This window comes from Trachinotus anak, unplaced genomic scaffold (genome assembly GCF_046630095.1).
Source record: "Trachinotus anak isolate AG129_WGS33_773 ecotype Australia unplaced genomic scaffold, CSIRO_AGI_Tana_v1 ptg000011l, whole genome shotgun sequence".
NCBI classification, from domain to species: domain Eukaryota; kingdom Metazoa; phylum Chordata; class Actinopteri; order Carangiformes; family Carangidae; genus Trachinotus; species Trachinotus anak.
Genome location: NW_027273862.1, coordinates 10409811 through 10434107, shown reverse-complemented (window position 1 = coordinate 10434107; position 24297 = coordinate 10409811). Strand labels below are relative to the sequence as shown.

The 24297-nt window shown below is 41.5% G+C and overlaps 1 protein-coding gene across 2 annotated transcripts in view; it reads left to right on the top strand.

The window, feature by feature from the left end:
* The window catches only part of tln2a (talin 2a), a 91741-nt gene extending 68382 nt beyond the window's left edge, over positions 1-23359 (top strand). For both annotated transcript variants that reach the window (XM_071488162.1, XM_071488163.1), the window contains exons 33-58: positions 546-639; positions 899-988; positions 1118-1240; positions 1359-1502; positions 2168-2329; positions 2623-2763; positions 2915-3096; positions 4337-4469; positions 5505-5606; positions 6058-6228; positions 6491-6637; positions 8901-9002; positions 10070-10189; positions 10414-10560; positions 11641-11807; positions 12981-13164; positions 13314-13439; positions 14693-14809; positions 15072-15257; positions 15495-15602; positions 16131-16236; positions 16934-17058; positions 19032-19220; positions 19303-19485; positions 19691-19816; positions 20454-23359. In XM_071488162.1, coding sequence (XP_071344263.1) covers positions 546-639; positions 899-988; positions 1118-1240; positions 1359-1502; positions 2168-2329; positions 2623-2763; positions 2915-3096; positions 4337-4469; positions 5505-5606; positions 6058-6228; positions 6491-6637; positions 8901-9002; positions 10070-10189; positions 10414-10560; positions 11641-11807; positions 12981-13164; positions 13314-13439; positions 14693-14809; positions 15072-15257; positions 15495-15602; positions 16131-16236; positions 16934-17058; positions 19032-19220; positions 19303-19485; positions 19691-19816; positions 20454-20582 — 3604 coding nt within the window. In that variant the 3' untranslated portion in view covers positions 20583-23359. The remainder of the gene's footprint in view (positions 1-545; positions 640-898; positions 989-1117; positions 1241-1358; positions 1503-2167; positions 2330-2622; positions 2764-2914; positions 3097-4336; positions 4470-5504; positions 5607-6057; positions 6229-6490; positions 6638-8900; positions 9003-10069; positions 10190-10413; positions 10561-11640; positions 11808-12980; positions 13165-13313; positions 13440-14692; positions 14810-15071; positions 15258-15494; positions 15603-16130; positions 16237-16933; positions 17059-19031; positions 19221-19302; positions 19486-19690; positions 19817-20453) is intronic.
* The last annotated feature ends 938 nt before the right edge of the window (positions 23360-24297 follow it).

Below are 24297 nucleotides of genomic sequence, written 5' to 3'. Positions count from 1 at the left end.
GAATATATGTTATAATCTAGCCAATATTTTCTCGGATATGCGAAGAGTTTACCATTAAATTGAAAATAAGAAAAGTGCGATGCATGGTACATCAGGCATTTGACTGGAATATGGTATTTCCCTCTGTCCAGTGCTTTAAACTGTTGTTTTTAAACCACTAAGCAGTAAGTGACTCATGCAGTGTATTGAACCGTGGTAATATCATCCATCAAGGCAAGTGCATTTTGTTTTGATTGCCAAGTTATCAGCAAAATGTGTTCAGACATCTGCCCACCATGAAAGTCATAACTTGGTCATAAAAGGCTTCAGTGGTGCTGATTGCAGCTGCCAAACTCAATATGTAATGAAAAAAAATAAAAGCCAAAAAAAACCAAAAAAAAAACCACAATATCTATACATGATGAACTGCAATACTTAACTGCATAATTTGCACGCAAACACAGGGTGCAGGCAGGGGTTTTGTTGTTAACACACAGCACAGAAACCTTCAGTAAATGTGCACACACATGTCATATATGTGTATATATATTTTCTGTTTGTTTCAGGGCAGTGACTGACAGCATCAACCAGCTGATCACACTGTGCACACAGCAGGCTCCTGGCCAGAAGGAGTGTGACAACGCCCTCAGAGAGTTGGAGGTAAACAAAACTTTGTAGTGAAGCAGAAATCATTTAGGAAGATTCAGCAATCATGTCAACAGAGTGACTGGTTTCATAGCCCAGTTAAGTCTTGATAAAGTTTTAATTTCGGTTTATTTACCACACACTACCTGTGTAGTATCCAAAAGAAGAATAATGATTGCGGTTGTACTAATTCTCTCTGGCACTAACCACAGAGGATTTTGTGAAAACAAATAACCAGAGGAATACTTTTCTCAAACAAACACTTATCTCTCAGGCTGTCAGAGGAATGCTGGACAACCCCAATGAGCCGATCAGTGACCTCTCCTACTTTGACTGCATTGAGAGTGTGATGGAGAACTCCAAGGTAAGCCTTCAGGGCAAACAGCTAAGTTATCAAAACACTGAGCACACACACACACACACACACAGAGCTTAGCATCTAAAGAAATTCTCCCTTTCTTCTCTCTTTTTGTTCTTCTGGCGCTTTGTTCAGGTCCTCGGAGAGTCCATGGCAGGTATTTCTCAGAACTGCAAGACCGGAGATGTGCCTGCATTCGGAGACTGTGTGGGATCAGCCTCCAAGGCCCTGTGTGGCCTCACTGAAGCTGCGGGACAGGTACAGTTAAGAACCTGAGGAGAAATATTGGATAGGAGCTAATGAGTGGTTTATATAGCCTGTTTATTGGTAGGAGTGATGCTGGTGTATGCTGATGACAAGTGTTATTTCTGCCCAGGCCTCCTACCTGGTGGGTGTCTCTGATCCCAACAGTCAGGCTGGGCACCAGGGGTTGGTGGATCCCATCCAATTTGCTAAAGCCAACCAGGCAATCCAGATGGCCTGTCAGAATCTTGTGGACCCAGACAGCAGCCCCTCCCAGGTACATGCACCTATTATATTCTCTGTATAGTAAAATGTGCATTAAAGCAACCTTGAGTGAACCTTGAGTGTTTTTATGTGGGTGCAATTTTATTTTATTGCAGATAATGTTATTGTGACCATAAATAAAAATATCCCTGAATCCTTGACATTATAGAAACGGCTCTGGATCATCACCATCATCATCAATTTAAATGTTTAAATGAAACCGGGTTCTTGTATTTAATAGAAACGCTCAGAAAGAAAATGTAGAGCTACTCTGCCCCATAACAATCAGAACAGTTACTCAGTTTTCTACAAAAATTGATGAGCTTGAAGTTGACAGTCATCTTTTTGTACCTCTCAAAATGGTATTATAATCTGTCTGGTGTGAAAGTCTAATATTTACTTAATTATCACCTTATTTTCCGCAACAGTATTCTCTGAGGCGGAGACTTTTTTTGTGTAATTATAAGCCCCCCAAAAATGCTCCCACATCACCAGTCTATACCACAGGTTTAAGGGGAGATGCTTGTTATTAGTAAATAGCTATTAGTACATAGAAAGGTCAGGAGTACAAACACTGAACTTTCATCCTCACAGGACAGGGAGTTAGTACTTGATGACTGCTGATGGACTATTTTAACTAGTTTCTAATTTAACATGCTGTTGTTTACAATGGGACAGGTGCTCTCTGCAGCCACCATTGTTGCTAAGCACACCTCATCACTGTGCAACGCCTGCCGTCTGGCTTCCTCCAAGACAACCAACCCAGTTGCCAAGAGGCACTTTGTCCAGTCTGCCAAAGAGGTGGCAAACAGCACGGCCAACTTGGTCAAAACCATCAAGGTAGGATTTCTTTGTTGGTCTTATGAAAAGGTTGGCTCCATCCGTTAATTGGCACACCACAGTAGGGAAATGGATTTAACTTTGATAGCAATGTCCTGTGTGATTGATGTGAGATAAATCTGATGAATCCTCTGTGGAGTGGAATCTGAAGCATTTGTGATTCATATCAGCTCGTATTTGTTTGCAGATTCCTATCAAACTTCCGCCAAGGATTCATTTCATTCTTGACTCTTGGGTTAGAAAACTTAATAGGTGCTGAAGTTTAATCAGATGTGTTCTCTCTCCCTGTGTAGGCCTTGGATGGAGATTTCTCTGATGAGAACAGGAACAGGTGTCGAGTCGCCACAGCTCCGCTAATCGAGGCTGTGGAAAACCTGACAACATTTGCTTCCAACCCAGAGTTTGCCAGCATCCCTGCTCAAATCAGCAACGAGGTTTGAATAAGCTATTACATGTTTTATTAGGCCAATACAGGTCTTAGAGAAAATTGTGGCATATGCTGTAAATACAGGATGTTGTAATAAATGTATATATGCCTACATTCAGACTCAAATTCACTTCCTCTGTTTCTTTGTTTTTCTGCAGGGTTCTGCGGCACAGGAGCCCATCCTCCAGTCAGCACGCTCCATGCTTGACAGCTCCACCCACCTGCTCAAGACTGCGCGCTCCTTGGTTATCAACCCCAAAGACCCGCCCACTTGGTCTGTTCTGGCTGGTCACTCTCGCACCGTCTCTGACTCCATCAAGAGTCTCATCACAGCAATCCGGTTAGTGAATCAGATCAAATATATGAGACACAAAGTATAGGAGGGTCTTTAAAGTTAGCTGGCAGTTAGCTTAGCTTAGCATTAAGACTGGAAACCGGGAAACTGCTAGCCCGGCTCAATCCAAGATATGAAAATCTGCCTATCAGCACCTCAGATTTATACTTTGTATGGCATTTGTTTGAAGTGCAAAAAAAGTTTTTGTTTTTTTTGTTTGTTTTTTTTTTAATGGGAGTTTTCTTGGCTGTGTTCTTTCTGGTTTCTTCTTATTACCTTGACATTGTCAGGCACGTTGTCAGAATGCGGTAAGGGGATTGTAGGAGGTGAATATTTACAACTAAGGCTAAAATGTTGTTAAATTTTCACTGCAATACAGCTTTTATTCCATATATGCATAAAACGCCTCTGAGACTAATTCAGCCCCCTTGAGAAATGATGCCAAAGTTCTGTACCATGGTGTGGCAAATGCTTGTTCTTATACGTCCCCAGCTTACATTTTTAATCTCTTCTTTCACACCTTTTGTACCTGACCTTGATCAGAACAAAACTGATGCCCATGAGGAACTAATTCCCAGTGTCAAACGTGCTGAATTTTAAGGTTCCTGCTTGGCTCAGAACATCTGCACATTAGCATTCACATGCAGCCGCCTTAGCATCTCTTTCAACTCTGATGCCCTTATCACAGTCTCCCTTTTAAGACTGCAAATTGAATGCTGGGAGTTTGGCCTTGGCCGTTAATCGTATTCAGTGATACACTGTGGTGCCATTGAACACAAATAGGAATGGACTCCTTCCTGCAAAAGCCATCCTCATAACTTTGTTAGTCCCATTGCTCACAAAGGTGAAGTTTTATTTTAGTTTTACTTTCAGTGTTCCACCATGCATGGATGTGGATTTTTAACTAAACCTATTCTGCCCATGAGGCCACTGTCCCAGAGCACTCAGAAGCTTCAGAGCTAATTTGGCTGCCCAGCTTGACGTCCCTGCGTAGTGAGACCCTACAGGCCACATTTCAGCAGACACGGCAATGAGATGTAGGAATGATGTTATAGAGACATCCTGGAACCTGTCTGTGTTTTAATAAGTGTTAGTTTTGTTAACATTTGCACTTCTTTTCTCTCTTCCTGTGTGTTTCATCACTTTCACACATACATCCATACATCACCCTTCAATTTTACTCTCATTTCTGTTTCCAACCATTTTTACTGTTTCTCCTCTTTCCCTGCTCCCATTTTATTCTCAGGGACAAGGCCCCAGGCCAGCGGGAGTGCGACTCGTCAATTGATAACATCAACAAATGTATCCGGGACATTGAGCAGGCCTCTCTGGCAGCAGTCAGCCAGAACTTACCCAGCAGGGATGAGATCTCACTGGAAGTAAGCAACCATCAGAAAATACCTCATCATTTTCTACTTTCTACCACTTGTAACCTTCTCTGTTTGCATTTGTCTCCATCTGCTTGTCCTCGTGTGGTTGTTTATCTCTAACTTTTTGGTTGAACCGCTACAGCGGGGCCAGCCCTATTATTTTGAATGTCTGTGAGTGAGTGACTGACTATTGACTGATCACAGTTGAGTGATCATATTTCCACTGTTGGTCAGCTGAATTCCGTGTGACTGAGTTGGAGTTTCTCTATTGGCCGTTGCTCTCTCAATATGCAAAATTGAGGACGTAGTTGAAAACTGCTGTGGAATCGCTAAAAACAGCTGACATTGTTGTTTGATATTTGCATTTAGTTGGATTCAGCCCTCCCTCTTGCTCTCTGTGCTCACAAAGAGACTATTTTAAATATGTTCCATTGTCTGACAGCAGAAATAGAAAAAACAATCAGAAATTTGGCTGTATTAAAACGCTGTGCCTGTGAGCACAGAGTGCAGGAGAGAACTACACAGATGAAGGGCTCAAACCAGCTGACACTAGGCTGAGTGCAAATATGATGTGATGTCAGTTTTTTTTACAGCGCTTCCAAAACAGTTTCGAACTACGTCCTTAATTTCATACATTGACCATATGCGGTCCAGACATGTACTAGGTTTTGACCTAGTCTTGTGTCTCCCTTTGAAATTATGGATCTATTACTGGTGGTTTTAATTAGGTCTCTGTCCATTGTAGGTCACAAACAGCTCAGGGATTTGATGTAATTTAAAAACACTTTATCCAGTGTAATTCATTATTTTGAACTGATGTGTCCTGTGGCAGATCTACAGTCGACATGCTACTAGAAACCCATGCCTCAGCACATTATAATGCAGAAATGGTCATAGAGCAATTTTGGGCACTTGCACTAGTTTTGCTGGATTGTGAAGCATTTAAGCTCATAGCAGAACCTCGAGCAGCTCTTCAGCAGGTTCCACCTCTGTCTCCCATAAAAAGCAACACAAACTCATTTCTTTTTATTTCCATCTCTTTAGGCGCTACAAGAGCAGCTGACGTCCACTGTGCAGGAAATTGGCCACCTAATTGACCCCATTTCCACTGCTGCCAGAGGCGAGGCTTCCCAACTAGGACACAAGGTATATGGGGCAGGGAGTTAATTACTTTACTTTAATGCTATAACTCTGGAGCAACACTGTGATACTTCTAGCAGCAATATTCAGTGATAGCAGTATTTCATATTCACTTAATTTGGAGTGGATGATATGTACAAAAATAATATTATGATAACTACCACAGCATTATATATCAATATCTAATAATTTAATGTATTCTATGTATGTTTTGTTTTTCTGTGTCACATAAATGATACATTGTTCAGATGGCAGATACAACTAAATGTTCTATCTGTCATGTTTTCAGTATCATTGGACTCACTTAGAGCCAGCTGTGCCCACAGGTCTTTTCTCTGTATCCTCATCTGAAATGGCCAATTCTCTAACTCTGCTTGTTTGTGTGAAAAATGTGACATTTAATTATATGGAGGATGTTCCCACAGAACTCATTAAAAACTGTCACTCTTTGCCTCAGGTGACCCAACTGGCTGGTTACTTTGAGCCACTGATCATGGCCTCCGTGGGTGTGGCATCCAAGCTGAATGACCACCAGCAGCAGATGACTTTCCTAGACCAAACTAAGACTCTGGCTGAGTCCGCCCTGCAGATGCTCTATGCTGCCAAGGAGGGTGGAGGAAACCCAAAGGTATGAACATTTTATGCTCCATTTTCTGCTGTCAGGACTTTTTTTTACTTTGGTGCTTCACCACTGCTCCACAGTTTCAAGGATTATCGGCACAGTCACTTACTATAACTGCAGGATCCTGAATGCCTCAGTGAGGATAATTAACTGTGCATGTGCTGGATAGCAGGAGGTCATTTATATGCAGAAACGCATGTAGTGACGTATTGATGACATTTGCAAATATATGATGTGTGCTTGTACTGTGCTGTGTCACACTTCACAGGCATCCCATACCCACGATGCCATATCAGAGGCAGCCCAGCTCATGAAGGAGGCGGTTGATGACATCATGATGACGCTGAATGAGGCTGCCAGTGAAGTGGGAATGGTGGGAGGAATGGTGGAGTCTATCGCAGAGGCTATGGCCAAGGTGACTCACAGGATGTTTGATGCTGGGGTGCAGGGTAAACAATGGCGATCAGAACACACAGTGTAGTATCTCCACAGTTTAAGATTTCTCTTATGCTTAGACTGTTATAGGTTGAATAAACCTTTCATGGTTGCGGCAGACAGAAACCACCAATCATAGGCACCGAAACTGTGGGGGCTTCCAGGCCCGAGCACCCACAGAAAATGCTGAGCACCCACATACAGGAGTGTGCAGTCGGGGCCAAAATTACATTTGTTTTTATAACAAAGGTCATATATAACAAGGTTTATAACAGGTCAAGTAGGCTGTGGTTTTTGCCAAAGGTTTTTATTGTGCATGGGGGAGGGGCAATAGCCTGAGCGCGATACTCATGACATAATTTCTTCAGACATGTTATCTATATTTTCCTGGGGGTGTTTCCAGCTCAGGCAGGATAAAAATAATCCCTCCAGTGTATTTTGAGCCTGGTCTCCTCCCAGGTGGGCACCTCTGAAAATGTCCAGATGAAATTATCTGTAAGGCATCCAGACCACATGCTCAACTATAACTCTTCTGTACACAGCTGATGATTATTCAATGACTTATCCAGATGTGCCCAGTTTACTCTTGGTCAGTGTTTACTCATAGTCACTATCATATGACCCAGCGGCAGTTTACACCACTTGGTGATTGATTAATTGATTGATTGACAGACAGCTCGTCTTTGTATTTATTTATGTCACAAGATAGTGCGGCTGCAAATCTCAGAATAGGATCATCCACCTTTATCCTAAGGTGATCAAGATCCCCCCTGTTGAGTCAAAGGTTCATCATAGCTCCCCCCACACTCTCCCTGTACCGAGTGCTCTCAACAACTCTGCAAAAGGACAGTGTAAGCTTGGTTCCAGAAATGAGCCCCGTATGCACTAACCACCATTGAGGTTACTTGAGACTATACCACACATTTTAGAAAAATGTGGTAAAAGTATATAGTGGAAAAGATCTCGTTTTAAAAAGGGTGACAGTGGCAAAACCCAAAAGTTGACAGTGAGTACAGGAACGCTGGCAGGGAGACAAATGTTTTTCATTTTTATCCAGGATGTACCAACATTTATACAAGCAGTTGTAATTTTGTAATTAAGAGTTCCCATTTTTATTCCTTTTGTGATCCATAATTTCCTGTTGGAGAGTGCACCATCATGATTACTTACAGTCTCCCAGGCACCAGAAAAAGTCACTGATTAGCATATTAATATAAATCACCAGCCACTAAAGCAAAGGAAAACTGACCGTCAACACAGCCTCTCTCAGCTAGTGTCTTTCCAATTAACAGTCAGGCTATTGGCAAACACTTAAGGCGTGGAGCACGAATAAGCCTTTTATCTCAGGTGCAGACACAGAACGGCAGTGAGTAATGACATCCCTCGTCGCCTTCCTTGGTGAGAATTCGCAGAGAAATTGCAAAGGTGAAAAAGTGCCTCAGGTGCGGGTCACCAGAGGGAGCAGCATCTCTGCGCCAACTTTAAGTAGCATGTCATGAATAATTAATGAAAGCGGTTCGCTGTGGGACTGCATGATGTGCATGTGGGTGTGTGTTTTGTCCGTGCGCCACTCAGTGTGCACATGTGAGTAGCTGATTTAAAAGCGATAATCCTCTTCAAGCCATCGACGTAACGGTCACTGTGGTTTGAGCAGAGGTGATTTTAAATCCCTTTCTGCTGAACTGCTAGTCACTCAGTCAAGACCGCAGACTCCAAGGTGTCGTTTCACTCAGCAGGCGAAGCGAACACCATGTACTTGTGATATTACGGATTCTTCTCTGTCATCTCCTCAGCTCTGCCGTGACACCCGGATGTGTTGAGCCCGGTTTCATTTAGTAGAAATGCTGGAAAAATAATCTATGCACTGCAAACTGGTGATCATGCATTTTTGTGGTTGATGCTGGTTTGAAGCTGTAATTGCAGAGTGGATTTGGTGGATAATTTATAATGACTGTTTAGCATTCACACTGAGTGTTTATTTGAATATAAAATTGCATTAACATTGGTTCAACTGATGCCTGCACACCTGGCAGATAAACTATAATTGAAGGGTAGATTAGATTTAACATGTCACTGCAGCGGAAGAAGTGAATGATTGATTGTCTTCATTGTTTGAGGATGTTTGTACCTTTTTTGTGAAGGACAAACCAATCAAGCCTAAAATGAAAATTGCAGTGTTGTATTAATTGTGTGTGTGTGTCTATGTGTGTGTTTGTGTTTGTGGTTTTTTTGTCTTTCTTTAGCTGGATGAAGGTACACCACCTGAACCTGAGGGCTCATTTGTGGATTACCAGACCAGTATGGTGAAATACTCTAAGGGTATTGCTGTGACTGCTCAGGAAATGGTAAATCATGACAATCATTGTTTAAACTCATGAACCTTTTTCGGAAATGTGACTGTGAGATGTTTACTTGTGGGACATATTTAGCAATTTTGTTTTCAGAATTGTCATAAACCCAACCAGTGTATGGTAAAAATTCACAATCAACCGAAAATGTAAAATATCTAGTGGCCACCACCTGCTTGATTAATGATCAGTTTCAGTTTTTTATCCCAACATGACTTAAATAATGATAATAATAATAATAATACATTTATAAGCACCTTTCAAGCCACCCAATGACAATAAAACATTCAGAAACATAAACAAGATATGTGCATACATATACATACACACATACATACTTATGCACACACACACTCATATACACACATGATTAGATTAAAAATCTAATCATGTGTGTATGTGTGTATAATGTACACTTCACAGAGCATCAGGAAAGGCCAGCCTAAATAAATGCATTTTAAGTTGTGACTTAAAAGAGGCCACAGGTTTGCACTCACGGAGGGTCTGGGGGAGAGTGTTCCAGAGGTCAGTGCCGGCTACACTAAAGGCAATGTGGCTCATGGTGTGCAGTCTGGAAGGGCAAATGTGGAGTAGTTGGGCATCAGAGGAACATAGTGATCTAGAGGGTTTATATGCATGGAGAAAATTTGATAGGTATGGAGAGATTTATAAACAAGCAGGAGTATTTTAAAATGAATGCAGTATTTAACTGGGAGCCAGTGTAATTTCTGAGGGGCTTTACCGCGACAGTGCATAAACATGGTGGAGTCATCGGGCATTAAAAACCACATCTGGGATTAAGCAGTGCCGCCTCACTTCACTGTACTGTGACAACATGAAATGTGTGTGGTATGGATGAGTGAATTTATTTCATGATTCTTAAATTAGTTTTGATCATTTGATCATCATTTTCATCAGTGCCATGTCCTCCAAGCTGTTCAGCATCACTACCAAAATGTTTTTATACATTGCGACCAGAAATGCTCTTCAAAAGTGAGCCTGAAAGTGAATCTCAGTGTTGTGTTTTAGCTTGGATTGACAGTGGGTGTGTTTTTATCCCTCAGATGACCAAATCAGTGACATGTCCAGATGAGCTGGGAGCGCTGGCCTCTCAGGTGACCGTGGACTACAGCCAGCTGGCTGTCCAGGGTCGACTGGCTGCTCACACAGCTGAGCCAGAGGAGGTGAGGAGGACCTGAGTCTCACACAAAGATAGACTATCTGACCCATTATACAGCTCTATGTCAGTGTGACAGATTTATCCTTTAACAAAATTAATTTTAGAGCACTACATACATCTGCACACATGAAAAAAGGAAATGTCATGGTGGGGTGGAGAAATGTTTTCTGTGTAAACCTTCATAGGACATAGTTTTATTTTGTTATTACTGTGTTCTGTGTCATCCAGATCGGTTTCCAGATCAAGACTCGAGTGCAGGAGCTTGGACACGGCTGCATCTTCCTGGTCCAGAAAGCTGGGTCTCTGCAGATCACCCCCTCTGACAGCTACACTAAACGAGAGCTCATTGAATGTGCCCGTGCAGTCACAGAGAAGGTATTATCCCAACATCAAAGATCTGACTCAGAATATTGGTGTCTTTTATTTTTAGGAAATACATACATAGTTGCCTCAGTTATTTCTAATTTCTTTATTTTTAACTACATTGTCTTTTTAATTTTCCGCTGCTGCTATGTCTGGCGCAAGAATTTTCTTTTCATTTGCTGATCCACACCACTACCTAAGCCACATTGATTATCAATAATTCATTACATTTGATTAGTCATGTTAATACTAAATCATTCTGGGCTGGATGTTTTCCTGCTCAGGATCTTACGATCCACACCGAACTAACTCTGGACAGTGTTTATCAATGGATTATATATTATATTTTCCAGCTGTGCAGTTTACATCAAGTGACCCTGCTGTCATGGTATCCATCATATAAGATGGTTAAGATGGTAACAGTGCTATAATTCAATATAAATGAATTATAGCACTATTTATTAAAGCACTTTGGAAGAAAGTCTTTGCCATAGGCTTGTTAATGCTTCAAAGGCAAAACACATTATTCCACAGTCTGGTTGAATAATTCATGCTCAAGTATTGCACAGATCACCACCAGTCAGTCCAACAACATCGTACAGCTCTGGCCTGTGAAAGCAAACAAATTTCTCTCGAGGCAACAGTAGTGGTTTCATCCCTTAGAAGAGATCAGGTTTTCTCTGTGTGACATGTCAGGCTTGTTCTGTTCTGAGTGTCAGTTCCTTTTTTGTAGCAGCGAGAGTCAAGAAACGTCAGTTTATCAATTTCTGCTGCCTCTCAGGCATCTGCGAGGGAAAACAAATGGAGTCGGAAGCAGTTTGACATGTACTCATTTCACTGAGTGAGTGATGTTGTGCATTGCTCTGCACCGACATGGTATTTTGCTGTCACAGCAGATTTTTGAATCCTCTTGCGACTATTGGAATGCATTTATCATTTTCCAAGGAGATGTATATCACAAACAATGCAAGATGGAAGTGTTCAGTTGCTTTTTTGTCTGCTCTCTTTTGACTAATAAAGGCGGACTTATCTCCATATCTGCACACACTCACCTGTCTGTTCACGAGATGTCATGTCTGTTTGTGTCCGCAGGTGTCCTTGGTCCTCTCAGCCCTCCAGGCAGGCAACAAGGGCACACAAGCTTGCATCACAGCAGCCAGCGCAGTGTCTGGCATCATCGCTGATCTGGACACCACCATCATGTTTGCCTCTGCCGGCACACTGAACGCAGAGAATGATGAGTCCTTCGCTGACCACAGGTGAGAGCTGCTTGATTTTATGTTTTGTGTACATACACAGCTGTGTTAGACATCACAAAGTCTACTAGTACAAGACCTGACTGGAGACTGAAATCTGCCCCCCAGTTATTTTTCTTCCAAAACTGACAGAATGACATATTAACTGGTGAACAGAGGAAGGAAATCTCTGGAGGTAGAAACCACAAATTACCCTCAGGGTTTGAAAGATGGAGGAAGTGTCACATCTCTTACTGTCCTTGCTCTTAGAGTAAAGACTCCACTCGGAAGCAGAGGATTTAGAAGTCAGAAATTATTGTTCATTATTGTATACTATTATTATGAAAGTCCACATTGTTGTGCAAATAGTGGAAATGTTCAGAATCTAGTGTTTAAGGTGAGTTAAACTTAGATATTTTTGAATGAGTCTAGTTCAAACAGATACATATCTAATGAGCCAAGACAAGACCTGGCACATTACATGTTGTTATGACCAGAAATCATTAACGCAGATCCTTACAGATAATTGTTAGTGAAGTGGTACTGTACCTCAATGAAGAATCATGAAAGCACAAATGTAAAGAAGCCCAGTCAGGGCAGGATGAAAGGGAATGGAATCACTTTTTATCTCAATTAATGTCATACAGCAGCCTCAAAAATCTCAATTTGCAGGAGCTTATTACAATTTTTCCTAGTCAGTTTTAGAAGGAAATAAACCTGCAACTGGTTACGTAACCTCTCCTGTCCTCCCTGTGTCTGCACAAGCTTTGATGTACAAATGCCTTTGATATGAAAAGAGATGAGGGCCAGTGTGCGTCATTTCACGATGCTTCTAATTCGCACACATTTACACGCCGGCGACGGCTGGGGTCAGAGGCATTATGTCTTCGAGATGTCCATCTGTCTGTCAGACGTTCATTTGGACTTGGACAAAGGTCAAAGGTCACCATCACCTCACAAAACACTTTGGCCAGAACTCAAATACTCATGAGCTAATTCCACACAAATGTCTTCCAGCCGTTATCAAATGCAGATTGTGACTGTTTCCTGCAATTTCACTGGTTGGCGGAGGTATACATCTGTGAGGCAGTAATTCTAGTTTCTGCTGCAGTAACACGTCTACAGAAGATCAGAGCTTCAGTCACACTTTTGTCTTCCTCTCTTCCTTCTTTTCTGCCCCCTTGTCTTCTCTCTCAGGGAAAACATTTTGAAGACGGCCAAAGCTCTGGTGGAGGACACAAAGATGCTTGTGTCCGGTGCAGCTTCCGGTCAGGATAAGTTGGCGCAGGCCGCCCAGTCTTCTGCCAAAACCATTACCCAACTCACAGATGTGGTCAAACTGGGAGCTGCCAGCATTGGCTCGGACGACCCTGAGACGCAGGTTAGCCTTTTTTTTTTTCTTCCCTCTCTTTTCTGTCCATTCTTTATTCACCATGCCTGTTATCACAAGAAGTAACCTCTCAGAGTTTTGTCTCTTTTTCCAGAGCGCATGGTGATAAATCGGTGTCGGTTTGTGTGTCCTTTCTCTAGGTGGTTCTGATAAATGCTGTCAAAGATGTGGCCAAGGCGCTGGCTGAGCTCATTAGTGCCACCAAGTGCGCCGCTGGCAAAGCAGCAGATGATCCATCTATGTACCAACTGAAGAGCGCTGCCAAGGTGAGGGGATCAGGGAATCTGCAATTCATAAATTTATGTCATCTAATTTAGAGGCCTTCAGTGGGCTTGAATACAGTTGAATATGGTGCACATGTCTTTTTCTCATTTAGAAATCTTAAAGTAAGAATGTTTGAGTTTCTTGGTATTTTACTCTCGTGAGAAATCAAATAATTCATGCTAACTTGTTTTCTGATGGGCAATGATAATATTATTTTCTTTTTTTTCCCTCAATAATCATGCAAGTGATTTAAAAAAGGTTTATAAAAAGTTAATGAAACTCTATATTCGCACATGCTGTTTGTATCAGTGGCAGACATCCTCTTCCTCAGGCAGGGTCATCAATCAGCTGCAGCAGCCCTCCTGTCGTCATGAAACCCTGCTCGCTCGAGTTAAACCGAGGACAGTCTCCCCGCTAACTCAGCTGAATGTTTTGCTTCAAGACGTATGCAGTGTAAAATTTACCAAACCACAGTTCATAATCTGAACATGACACCGTTGACTGCTCATTATCACTTCAAGCTGTGAAGTGAAAAAGAAAGGAGTCGTTCTCACAGTCTGCAGCTGCACACAATGAGTCATGGAGTCTCTCAAATAATAACAACATGCCTCACATACAATTTTAGGATATGAGGTGAAACAAATCTTGTAAACCATTTTTAATATTTTGGCTTCAAGTCAAAGACTGTGGGCTTTTCTGCATGGTTGCTGCGCGCCCCCTGTCTGTCAGTTTGATGTAGTACACCCTGTCCGATGCTCTAAGACGCCATCAGAGATTGTGCCATAACATATCTCTGAGTGTTTGATAATTTGGGCATAGTAGTAAAACAAAGATGTCAGTATTGGATTATTATATGATATCTTTCCAGTGTCCTCAAGCCTGTGTTCATCATTCAAATCAAGTACCCGGATGAGTCACATATTTTTTATTTGCTGTATTAGTCGTAAAACAGACATTCCCGCCAGTTTACTTCATCCATTAACAGTTCCCCTTTTGATTTTGATTCAGAAAATGTAACATACCACTCTTATTGTCGTTGTAATAAGAATAAATGCAGCAGCAATGGTTGACATGGTAACAAATCAAGCAGTTAAACACCATAGCAACTGGTCACATCCTCAAAAGCCCTCTCTGGCCATTTATGCTCCAGTAACAGCAAACTCTCAGTGAATTAGGGTCTGTTGATCTAATGTGGATGATCACACACATCACATCAGTTTTTTTTTTTTTGCATATCCTGTACTTTTTCTGCCAGGTGATGGTGACCAACGTGACGTCCCTGCTGAAGACGGTCAAGGCTGTGGAGGACGAGGCCACTCGGGGCACCAGGGCCCTGGAGGCCACAATCGAGTGTATCAAACAGGAAATGGCGGTGAGGACAGGTGGAGGGCTAAGGATGTACATGAACAGATGTTGCAATATCACCAGTATCACAAGGTTTACATATGACTGATTCGTGTCTTTGACGATTTGACAAGCTGATATTTTGGAAATGAATGAAAACATTAAGGTACTGAAACTGTTAACACTGGTCATTAGTTTTGTTACACTGAGGAAATGCAGCTTTCATCCATCTCCCAATCAGATTTGTCTACTGCCTTTCAAATGACACCCACTGAATTTGTCATCCACAGCTGTTTAAATCCAAGGATGCTCCCAATAAGACGACCACACCCGAGGAGTTCATTCGCATGACTAAGGGCATCACCATGGCAACTGCTAAAGCAGTGGCCGCAGGGAACTCTGCCCGGCAGGAGGACATCATCCATACGGCCAACATCAGCCGCAAAGCCATTTCAGACATGCTCACCACCTGCAAGGTTCCTTTTTTAATCTTACCAACAGACATATGAAAAAGTGTAATGTCCCAATGTTGTTATTTATGCCTAATGTACTCTACGTATATAAGAAAGAATGGGCAGCTCACCTCAGTTATTCCGTAGAAATTCAAACCAGAACTTAAATTTGGACCATATCTCTCATAGTGTCTTGTAACTGATAAAAATAAAGGTTAATAAACCTGTTGAATCTGGAGCTCATGTGTTTCTGTCTCACAGCAAGCGGCCTACCATCCTGAGGTCAGCGAGGAGGTGAAACACAGGGCACTGATGTACGGATCCGAGTGTACAACTGGATACATCGATCTGCTGGAACAGGTGCTATTGGTAGGTTGAAGATTGAGTCAGTTTAGAGAGTTTTTTCTTTGTGTTTCACTAGAATTCACATGTAAGATAATTGTTTGTGATGCATCAGTTATGCTCTTAAAATGGTTTCAAATGTATAAAAACCTTGATAATACCCTGTATGAAATAGATAATAGTATACTCTTAAGGTGTTTGCGCTAACACTGCTGTGAAACTGTGGTATACTCTGTGATTCTTAGAATGAAATATTGTAACACTAGACACCATGTTTTTAATGGCTGCACAATTTTAATATTCAAAATGTAGCTTATCAATAATTTTAATTCAGTCTGACATTTGTTATCTTGAGAAATTTTGGGACATCAAGTTAAACAAAGTGGGTTTGAATGACTCCTCTTTTTGTGAGGAGAGTTTGAAGATGTAATTTAATTTGTGTGTCTACTTTTTTCTCATGATTTTCATCAATCCAGTAGAAACAACCAGAAGAATGTCGTCTCAGTTGTGCAGTATTTTTCAGTATTGTGTGTGTTTGTGTTTGTGTGTGTGTAGCTCCTGCAGAAGCCCACTGCAGACCAGAAGCAGCAGCTGGCGGCTTGCTCCAAACGCGTGGCAGGAGCCGTCACCGAGCTCATCCAAACCGCTGAGGCCATGAAAGGTACACATGCACACACACACACACACACACACACATACAGTGTCGCCACACTCTACACACTCACTCCTTTTACAGTATATGATCAACTCAAATCTACAGCAAATGCTCATTTTTTTTTTATTCATTTACTAATGGAGCTTCCAACAAAATCTGTCATTGTTTATAATCCCCAGTAGGAGACTACTGCATCTACAAAAGAATACATTTTTAATTTCCCAAATAACAGAGAGACATTCCTTTAAACAAACTTTTGCTAATATTCCTGTCCTCCTTCTCTTGCCACAGATGGAGGTAAGTTAGCACTGTTTTCGGTACTGAGACTGATTTCACCAGTTGTGAGCTGTTCACCACCTTCTCTCCTCAGCGCTAACACTGACTCATGTAATCTCATTGTGAAATCCAGCTGCTCTCAGGTTTCTCGACTACATAGAGTCAGCTCCACCCACCACGCTTTGTTCTATGTGCCATCTCATTTTAAAAAAATCACTCCATCTTCATTGCAGTTTGTGGCCTCCATCAGCTATGCATGGGATGTGGTGATATGTGGCACTTTTTTTGTTTTTTCTGTGTGATCACGTTGCTGCTGTGAGGCATGTTCTGTTGACACCCTGATTTGTGAAGTACTTTTTTTTTTTTTTAATCCCATTTTCACATTTGAATCTATATCTTAATTTCACGTGTGCATCGCATGCCTCAGGTTCGGAGTGGGTGGACCCCGAGGACCCGACAGTGATCGCAGAAACGGAGCTGCTTGGAGCTGCAGCATCCATCGAAGCAGCAGCTAAGAAGCTGGAGCAGCTCAAACCCCGAGCCAAGCCCAAGGTGGGTGGCTACATGACTAATAACTCACTTTGGGACTTTGTCAGTGTATGGAGACGTGAAAGAGGAGATAATTATGTCACCACGGTTGTTCCTATAAGAGCTGCAGTGAAATAAAGACAGCTGCACACTTTGATGCTACAAGGCCTTAACTGTGGTTTCAGACTAAAGAGGAAAATGTTAATTATGATCCACTGTATCACAGGAAGTTATGACTCATAAAACACACAATGTCATTACAATTGTTAATATTAAAGTATAGATATTAGGCGGTGGTGGACGAAGTAATCAGATGTTTTTGTAAAAGTAGTAATTCCAGCCATGTAGAAATGCTATATTACAGAAAAAAGGCCTGCATTCACAATTTTACATTACTAAAAGTGGTAAAAGAAGATGGTGAAATAGCAAAATGTAGTTAAATTATAAAACATTTAAGTACTACTAATTTCGCTAGATGGCCTCCTGTTATATTATTTTACATTTCATTATTGAGTCATTATTTTTTAATGTGTTGAGCTAATTTTAATTGCTTTATATACTGTTTGGTTTATTTCCAGTGGAAAAAAGTACTTGATTGTTTAAAAGTAACATTATGACAGTACATTTCAAATGATAAGCCCCTCATTGCACTAGCACACAGCTCTGGTGCTTCTTCGTTTAAGCATCTTATTTTGCTCAGATGTCTTTGGACTGTGCAGTAAATCCAGAAATGTTCCCTGTTGCTAGAACTTGACTCATGACCTTTTTTAACCTGTATTGCTGCCCTCTGTCTGTGTAAACGTCTCAGTTGTTGTTTATGGTTTATATTACGGATTCAGTGTTAATATTGAGAGTTGGTGCCGTTTCACATTAACAAAATGAAAATTTTGTTGTGACATTTACAGAAAGGCTGCTCTGTGTCTTGTGCTGTCTCCTCCCTGTTTACATATTCCCACCAAATATTCTTTATCCTTCATCTAAGATCACGACTTCACCAGAGTCATTCACATTTTACCCACTTCACTGGCCATCCATGCCCATCAAAGTTTTACCTTTTGATTTTTATCAATGTAGCTGATTGTGGAGGTGAAAACTCACCTCCACAACTTTTATCATCTTCAGCCATATCCCCTTGTTCCATACAACACATTTGCCATGATTCCTCCTCCTCCTCGTCCTCCTCCTCCGACCATCTATCCATCTGTGCTAGTTCTAGCTAAAGCCTGTCCCAGTATATCTCCTCTGGCTCCCAGTTAACCCCCCCTCCCCTCCCTTCCTGCCTGCCCGCCCCCACCACCGGAGGCCTTCTCTGCAGGGCTCTGTCTGATATGTTTGATATATTAGGTTGTTATTCAGTCCCAACTATATATCAAACATATTGCTACAGTGTCCCGCTCTGTCTACAGACTTGTGGTGTGAATGTGTTTGTGCATGAAAGTGTGTGTGTCTGTGCGTGCGTGCATGCGTGCGTGTGTAAACAGGCAGACTTGAGTGTGATTGGATGTGTAATACCGACATTGTGTGACATTGTGAGTGTTTTTTTCTCCTTCGGTTGCATCCAGCTCCTCATCAGCTGATGCAGTTGAATCAGATGCTTTGTTTCTGGCTGTGTCAGGTTTTTAGGAGTTATTTTTGTTTCCCTGTTTGTCAGTATTGATGGGACGACGACAAATCAGTTGTAACTTTTTCAACCACAAACAAAGTCCCATTTAAAAATGGATCAATGGGAAAATTTCCCTCAGTGGCAATTAGAAGTGGTGAATCAAATTAGTGTCCTTTTTTTTAACTGACTTGAAGTTATTTTCATTAAGTAATAAATTCAAAGTTTATTGGACTGTTGTTGCAGTTACAAATACTGTAGATTGATCAATCAAGGTCAGGTTTAGGAGTGATCAACCATGATTTAATTTGGTGTTTGACTTTAAAGTAGCACTGAAAGTTACAAACCTAGTGAAGGACCCTGCTGTATCTGACTGATTGGACTTCTCCTCCCTCAGCAAGCGGATGAGACGCTGAACTTTGAGGAGCAGATCCTGGAGGCAGCCAAGTCCATCGCTGCAGCCACCAGCGCTTTGGTCAAATCAGCCTCAGCTGCTCAGAGAGAGCTGGTGGCTCAGGGCAAAGTGGGCTCCATCCCTGCTAATGCTGTGGATGATGGACAGTGGTCCCAGGGACTCATCTCTGCAGTAAGTATGAAGGACTGTTTAATGCATGTTACAGTCTGAGGTGCAATTTTGCAAACAAAATGACTGTAATTTTCTCTACCAGGCACGTATGGTTGCAGCAGCGACCAGCAATCTGTGTGAAGCAGCCAACGCCTCGGTTCAGGGCCACGCCAGTGAGGAGAAGCTCATCTCTTCAGCCAAACAGGTGGCGGCCTCCACTGCCCAGCTGCTGGTGGCCTGTAAGGTGAAGGCAGACCAGGACTCGGAGGCCATGAGGAGACTTCAGGTACAGCTTAGACACAGTCCAAATAAGACCCCAGTTTTGTTTGTTGGATCATTCCTCATGTAGCAAATCATATTTATAACAACTTTTTGCATGGCTGCACAACTTCAATAATAATCATCAAATCCTATAATAATCATCCAAAGTCTTCTTTGCTCTTTCATGCTGCTCTTTGCTATTGTTCTCAATGGATCTCTTCCCCTCATAGATTGCTGGGAATGCTGTGAAAAAGGCATCAGACAACCTGGTGCGGGCAGCCCAGAAGGCAGCATTTGACAAATCAGATGAAGACAATGTGGTGGTCAAGACAAAGTTTGTGGGTGGAATAGCACAGGTAAGAATATCGAGCAGGATCAAATATCAAGCTTCTCTTGTCTGAGCAGGCAGGTTAGTGCTGGTGTTTTTATCAGGTGTAAAACGTCCAAGTCAATTTCAGTCTCATTAAGCACCATCTTTACTATCTACAGCAGCTTGTGCTTTCCTCCCCTGTCCACCATTATTTATAACTGTTTTCACTTTCCTAACCTAACTGGGACTCTGTGACTTTGAAATCACATGGTTGTTTTTTGTTCTAGTTATTCAATCCTTTTTGACAAATGAACATTTAGATTTATGAGCACCAGATTACATTTAAACATCCAGGACTTTAACATCAAGAAATAGTCTGTCCTCAAGTATTATCACGTTCTTGAATGATCTTTGCCCCGCTGTCACACACACTGCTGAGCTCGAATTAATTGAACTGCTCGATTAATTCACGTCTCCTCTTGTTCAAGATATCCTCAGAGAAGATATTATTTCTCTCTGTCATCCAACACTCACGCAAATTACCATAAAGGAAGCGCTGAGAGATGATTGTCAATGAGCTAATATTTACTATAAACACACGTGGCTTTTGAACCAAAAGTGGACTGAATGAATTCAGCAAAATCCATCCATCGAATTGCTATGTTGCTTGTGTGTCTGTCCAGATTATTGCAGCCCAGGAGGAGATGCTGAGGAAGGAGAGAGAGCTGGAGGAGGCCAGGAAGAAACTGGCTCAGATCAGGCAGCAGCAGTACAAGTTCCTGCCCAGCGAACTACGAGAGGACAACAACTAACTGATCAAACTCACCATCACTGCTGCACACTCATACAGCAGTGTGAAGGGCACATACATGTTTGTGTGCAGATTTGTGTCCTTTTCAGTGGCACACTTGGACAGGTATGTGGCCTACAGCGACTTCAGATATGTTGTGACTGATATAACAAACCAGTGAAGCCCAAGTCTGCAGTGAACACCGTTGACGGAGTCCACATGACGCGGGAAGATCTTAAAGTCAGCTATTTGCAAGTTTGAAATACTACTGTGTGGAACTGACTACTTTCTGAAAACAACATAAAAATTGTGGTGATTTTTTTTGCCTGAAGAACTGCTTTTTGTCCTCATGTATAGCATAAACTACTTTAACTGATGTACCTGAACCAGAATGTGACATGCTGAGGACAAACGGCACAGCTCATACGCTCTCATGTTGGTCCATAAGCTACAGTTTCTGTATTTTGTTTAATGATTTTCAGCTCTAGTTCATAAACTTTTAAGATGAAGAATTGATTGTATTGCTGTTCACATCATATAGCAGGAGAGCAAAAAGATTTCAGCTTGGTTCTCTGATATTATATGAATGTTGGCCTTTATGCTCCAATTTGGCACCTTAGTATCTGTTTAACCATGTAAATCACATGACCGTGCTGTGTCTTGACTTTAATTCAGTGGTCATTAACCCTAATATGAAAGAAGGTAGGATTTTGCATATTGGTGTTTTTGGACCATACTGTAAATTTCAATAATGGAGAGTTGTTTTTGGGAATCTTCCTTTTAAATGCAGACAGTGATAATAAGCATCTTTCTTTCTTGTCATTTTTTGTGCTGATATTGATAGGTCCTACATGCAACATGTCTTTTTTTAAGATGCAACAAATTCTACGCCCGTGAATATACGGTACATGTCATCGTGTGCAGCCGCTAAGACTCAAGTAGAATTATGTTACCATGTGAATGCTTTTCCACACAGGACGACACATACCTGGAAGCCTGTGGTGGCTGCCAGGTATGTGGCTTCCAGTCGGATACCTTCGCCACATCTTTTTTTATTCCTCATCATTTCAGGTACTGAGACCTCCAAACAGTATAAACACAATTTGATCATGATGCAATAACACAGATGGTGCGTAAGGGGGCAGTCTTTGTTTCCCTTGCACCTTGCAAACTTTAAGTAATAATATAGGAGATGGTATTGTATGACTAAGTGTTTATTTTACTTTTAAGTATTGAGTATGTGTTTAGAATAATTGGCTACAACATCATGCAAATTAAGAGTACATGCAAATACCTCAGACCTCCTGATTCAGTTGAATGCCGTGCCTCTGCGCTGTGCTTTGTCTGATGCTGATCTGCTCCCGGCAGATACACACTTCGGCCCTTCCCTTGGTTATTTTCTCTCCCACTGTTAGAAAGTGATTAGAGTCATATCATTTTTTCCAGCAATACTCAATCACTGCCAGGGATTGATTAGACTCAGTTCACCTCCAATTCTGTAAAATCGGGATGCAGCAAAATTGCAAATCTGAAAATATCTTAGCAATAAGCTAATTCTAACAAATGAAGTCTTGTAAGAATTGAGTGAAATCAGTGAATTGAAGGTGAAGTGATTGGAACATTGATCACTGCAGTTCAGTCTTTCTCCTTTCTTTTGTGTCCATCAGTCTCTGAATTTAAGGGTGCTCTGTGTGACCTTACTGAATATACTACTCATACTTGCTGCAATAGACAAACCTTTTTGTTTACTGAGTTTGATTGTAGTGTGTTTGGTTCCCTTGTCTTACTATACTATACGGGCTGTGTTTCATTATTAAAAGGACAGCATATTGTAAGATTAGGTCCTGCTGTGAAAATGCATGGCTTTGCGCTTCAGTTGCATCTCTTGTTTATACAGCGACAGTCAAACTTTTAAGGATGCAATGAGAGATTCTGACCTCCACATACAGACAGTATACCTGAGCAAACAGCTAAAGACAGACTGAATTCAGAAGTGTTTTCTGGCATTGTATTTTGCGTGTGAGTGGGGATGGGATGGGAGGGGGAGGGGGTCCACTGCTCATCAGTCAAGTCTGTAGTGTTTATTATTAGTGCCTTAGTCCGTAGCCCATGCAGTGTCTGGTCTGCTTGAGTGACAGCTTCACCTCATCAGTCAGTAGAAGGTACTGGACAAGCAATTTGTTTGGGAGTGTAGGTTCATGTCCGTGGGTTTTCTAACATTTGTTGTCCCACTTGTTAATGTACGGTTCCTCTTGAAGTGCTGAACCAACTGCAGCCCCCTTTATCTTTCTCTTTTCCTCTCTCTGCCACATGGAAGGCCTTTAGGGGATGACAGAGGAACTGTCTGCCAGTCAAAAAATGTGTTGCCGTTTAAAATGCACCATCAGTATGTATATTATATATATGAACACATTTTTGTACTGCATTCCATGGGCATGTACCACAGTGCTTCGAAACTACGACAGATTCAAGTCTGTCAACTGCTTTATTGTATGTTATGAAGTCACAAAAATTTTATGGGTGGGCTTTTTTTTTCTTGTGCTTTTAAGCCTCTGTGAAAGATAAATGTGATAAGAACATTTCGATATATCTGTCACCATTAAGATGTCGTGACACATTTCAACGATGTGGAGTATTTGAAGTGTTCGGTATGTTTTTTTTTTTTTTCTCCCTTAACAGAAATAAAATTATGAAGTTACTACAGTAAAGATAAGTGATAACATACAGTATAAAAGATATTTATCTGGCCTCAATAAAACTATTTTTTGTATTCACTGAAAATAAAGCATTTCGATGGAACTAAGTGTGTCAGATTTCTTCTTGTGGTTATTTCTTTAGCAGATAGGGTGTGTGTGTGTGTGTGTGTGTGTGTGTACATAGTAAGGACCAAAAAAAGTATTTTACTAACAGAGTGAGGACATTTTGGGAAAGTGAGGACATTTTGGCCGGTCCTCACTTTTTGAGACACCTTCAAATCACATTTTGAGGGTTAAGACCTGGTTTTAGAGTTATGGTTAGAATTAGGTTTAGGTTAAAGTTAGGGTTAGGGTTAGGGTTAGGCACTCAGTTGTGATGGTTAAGGTTAGGGTAAGGGGCTAGGGAATGCATTGTGTCAATGAGTATCCTCACAAAGACAGAAGTACAAGTATGTGTGTGTGTGTGTGAGCATTTCACACTGAGGATAATTTGCCATCCTCACTTCTTGCTTTATTGAATTTCAGACCAGCACTAGCCCCATCCATTACAGAAAGTAACCAGTCCTGCATCCCACCTGCTTTGAAGAGCATTCTTCTCATTTTGGACCCCAAAGGTAGTTACAGTTGAGTACACATCAAGTATACTGTCATCAAGTATACTTGTTACATACTTGTGACGGGTAAGTTATTTGGAGCACACACATCACTCCCAAGCTCAAATATCTAACGACCACTGAGGACACCAAGGTCATGTCCTCAGTATTTTCTCTGTAAATTTGTGGGTCTTTAGCAACTTGAAGGCAGTTTACATTCTGCAATTCAGAAACTTGCACATTGTGGTCATTTTACAGGCTGATTCTGGTACATTTAGACTCTATTTACTTCAATATGACTCACTAGAGCTGAGTATCAAATCCCTGCCATTACAATACCTGACTCTGGAAGAAAATATCTGATCAAAGAATCATTGAACAAGACGAAGAATCGGACTAAACATAAAACTTTCAGTGCTTGACAGTGTTAAATCCTCAGCCGCACAAA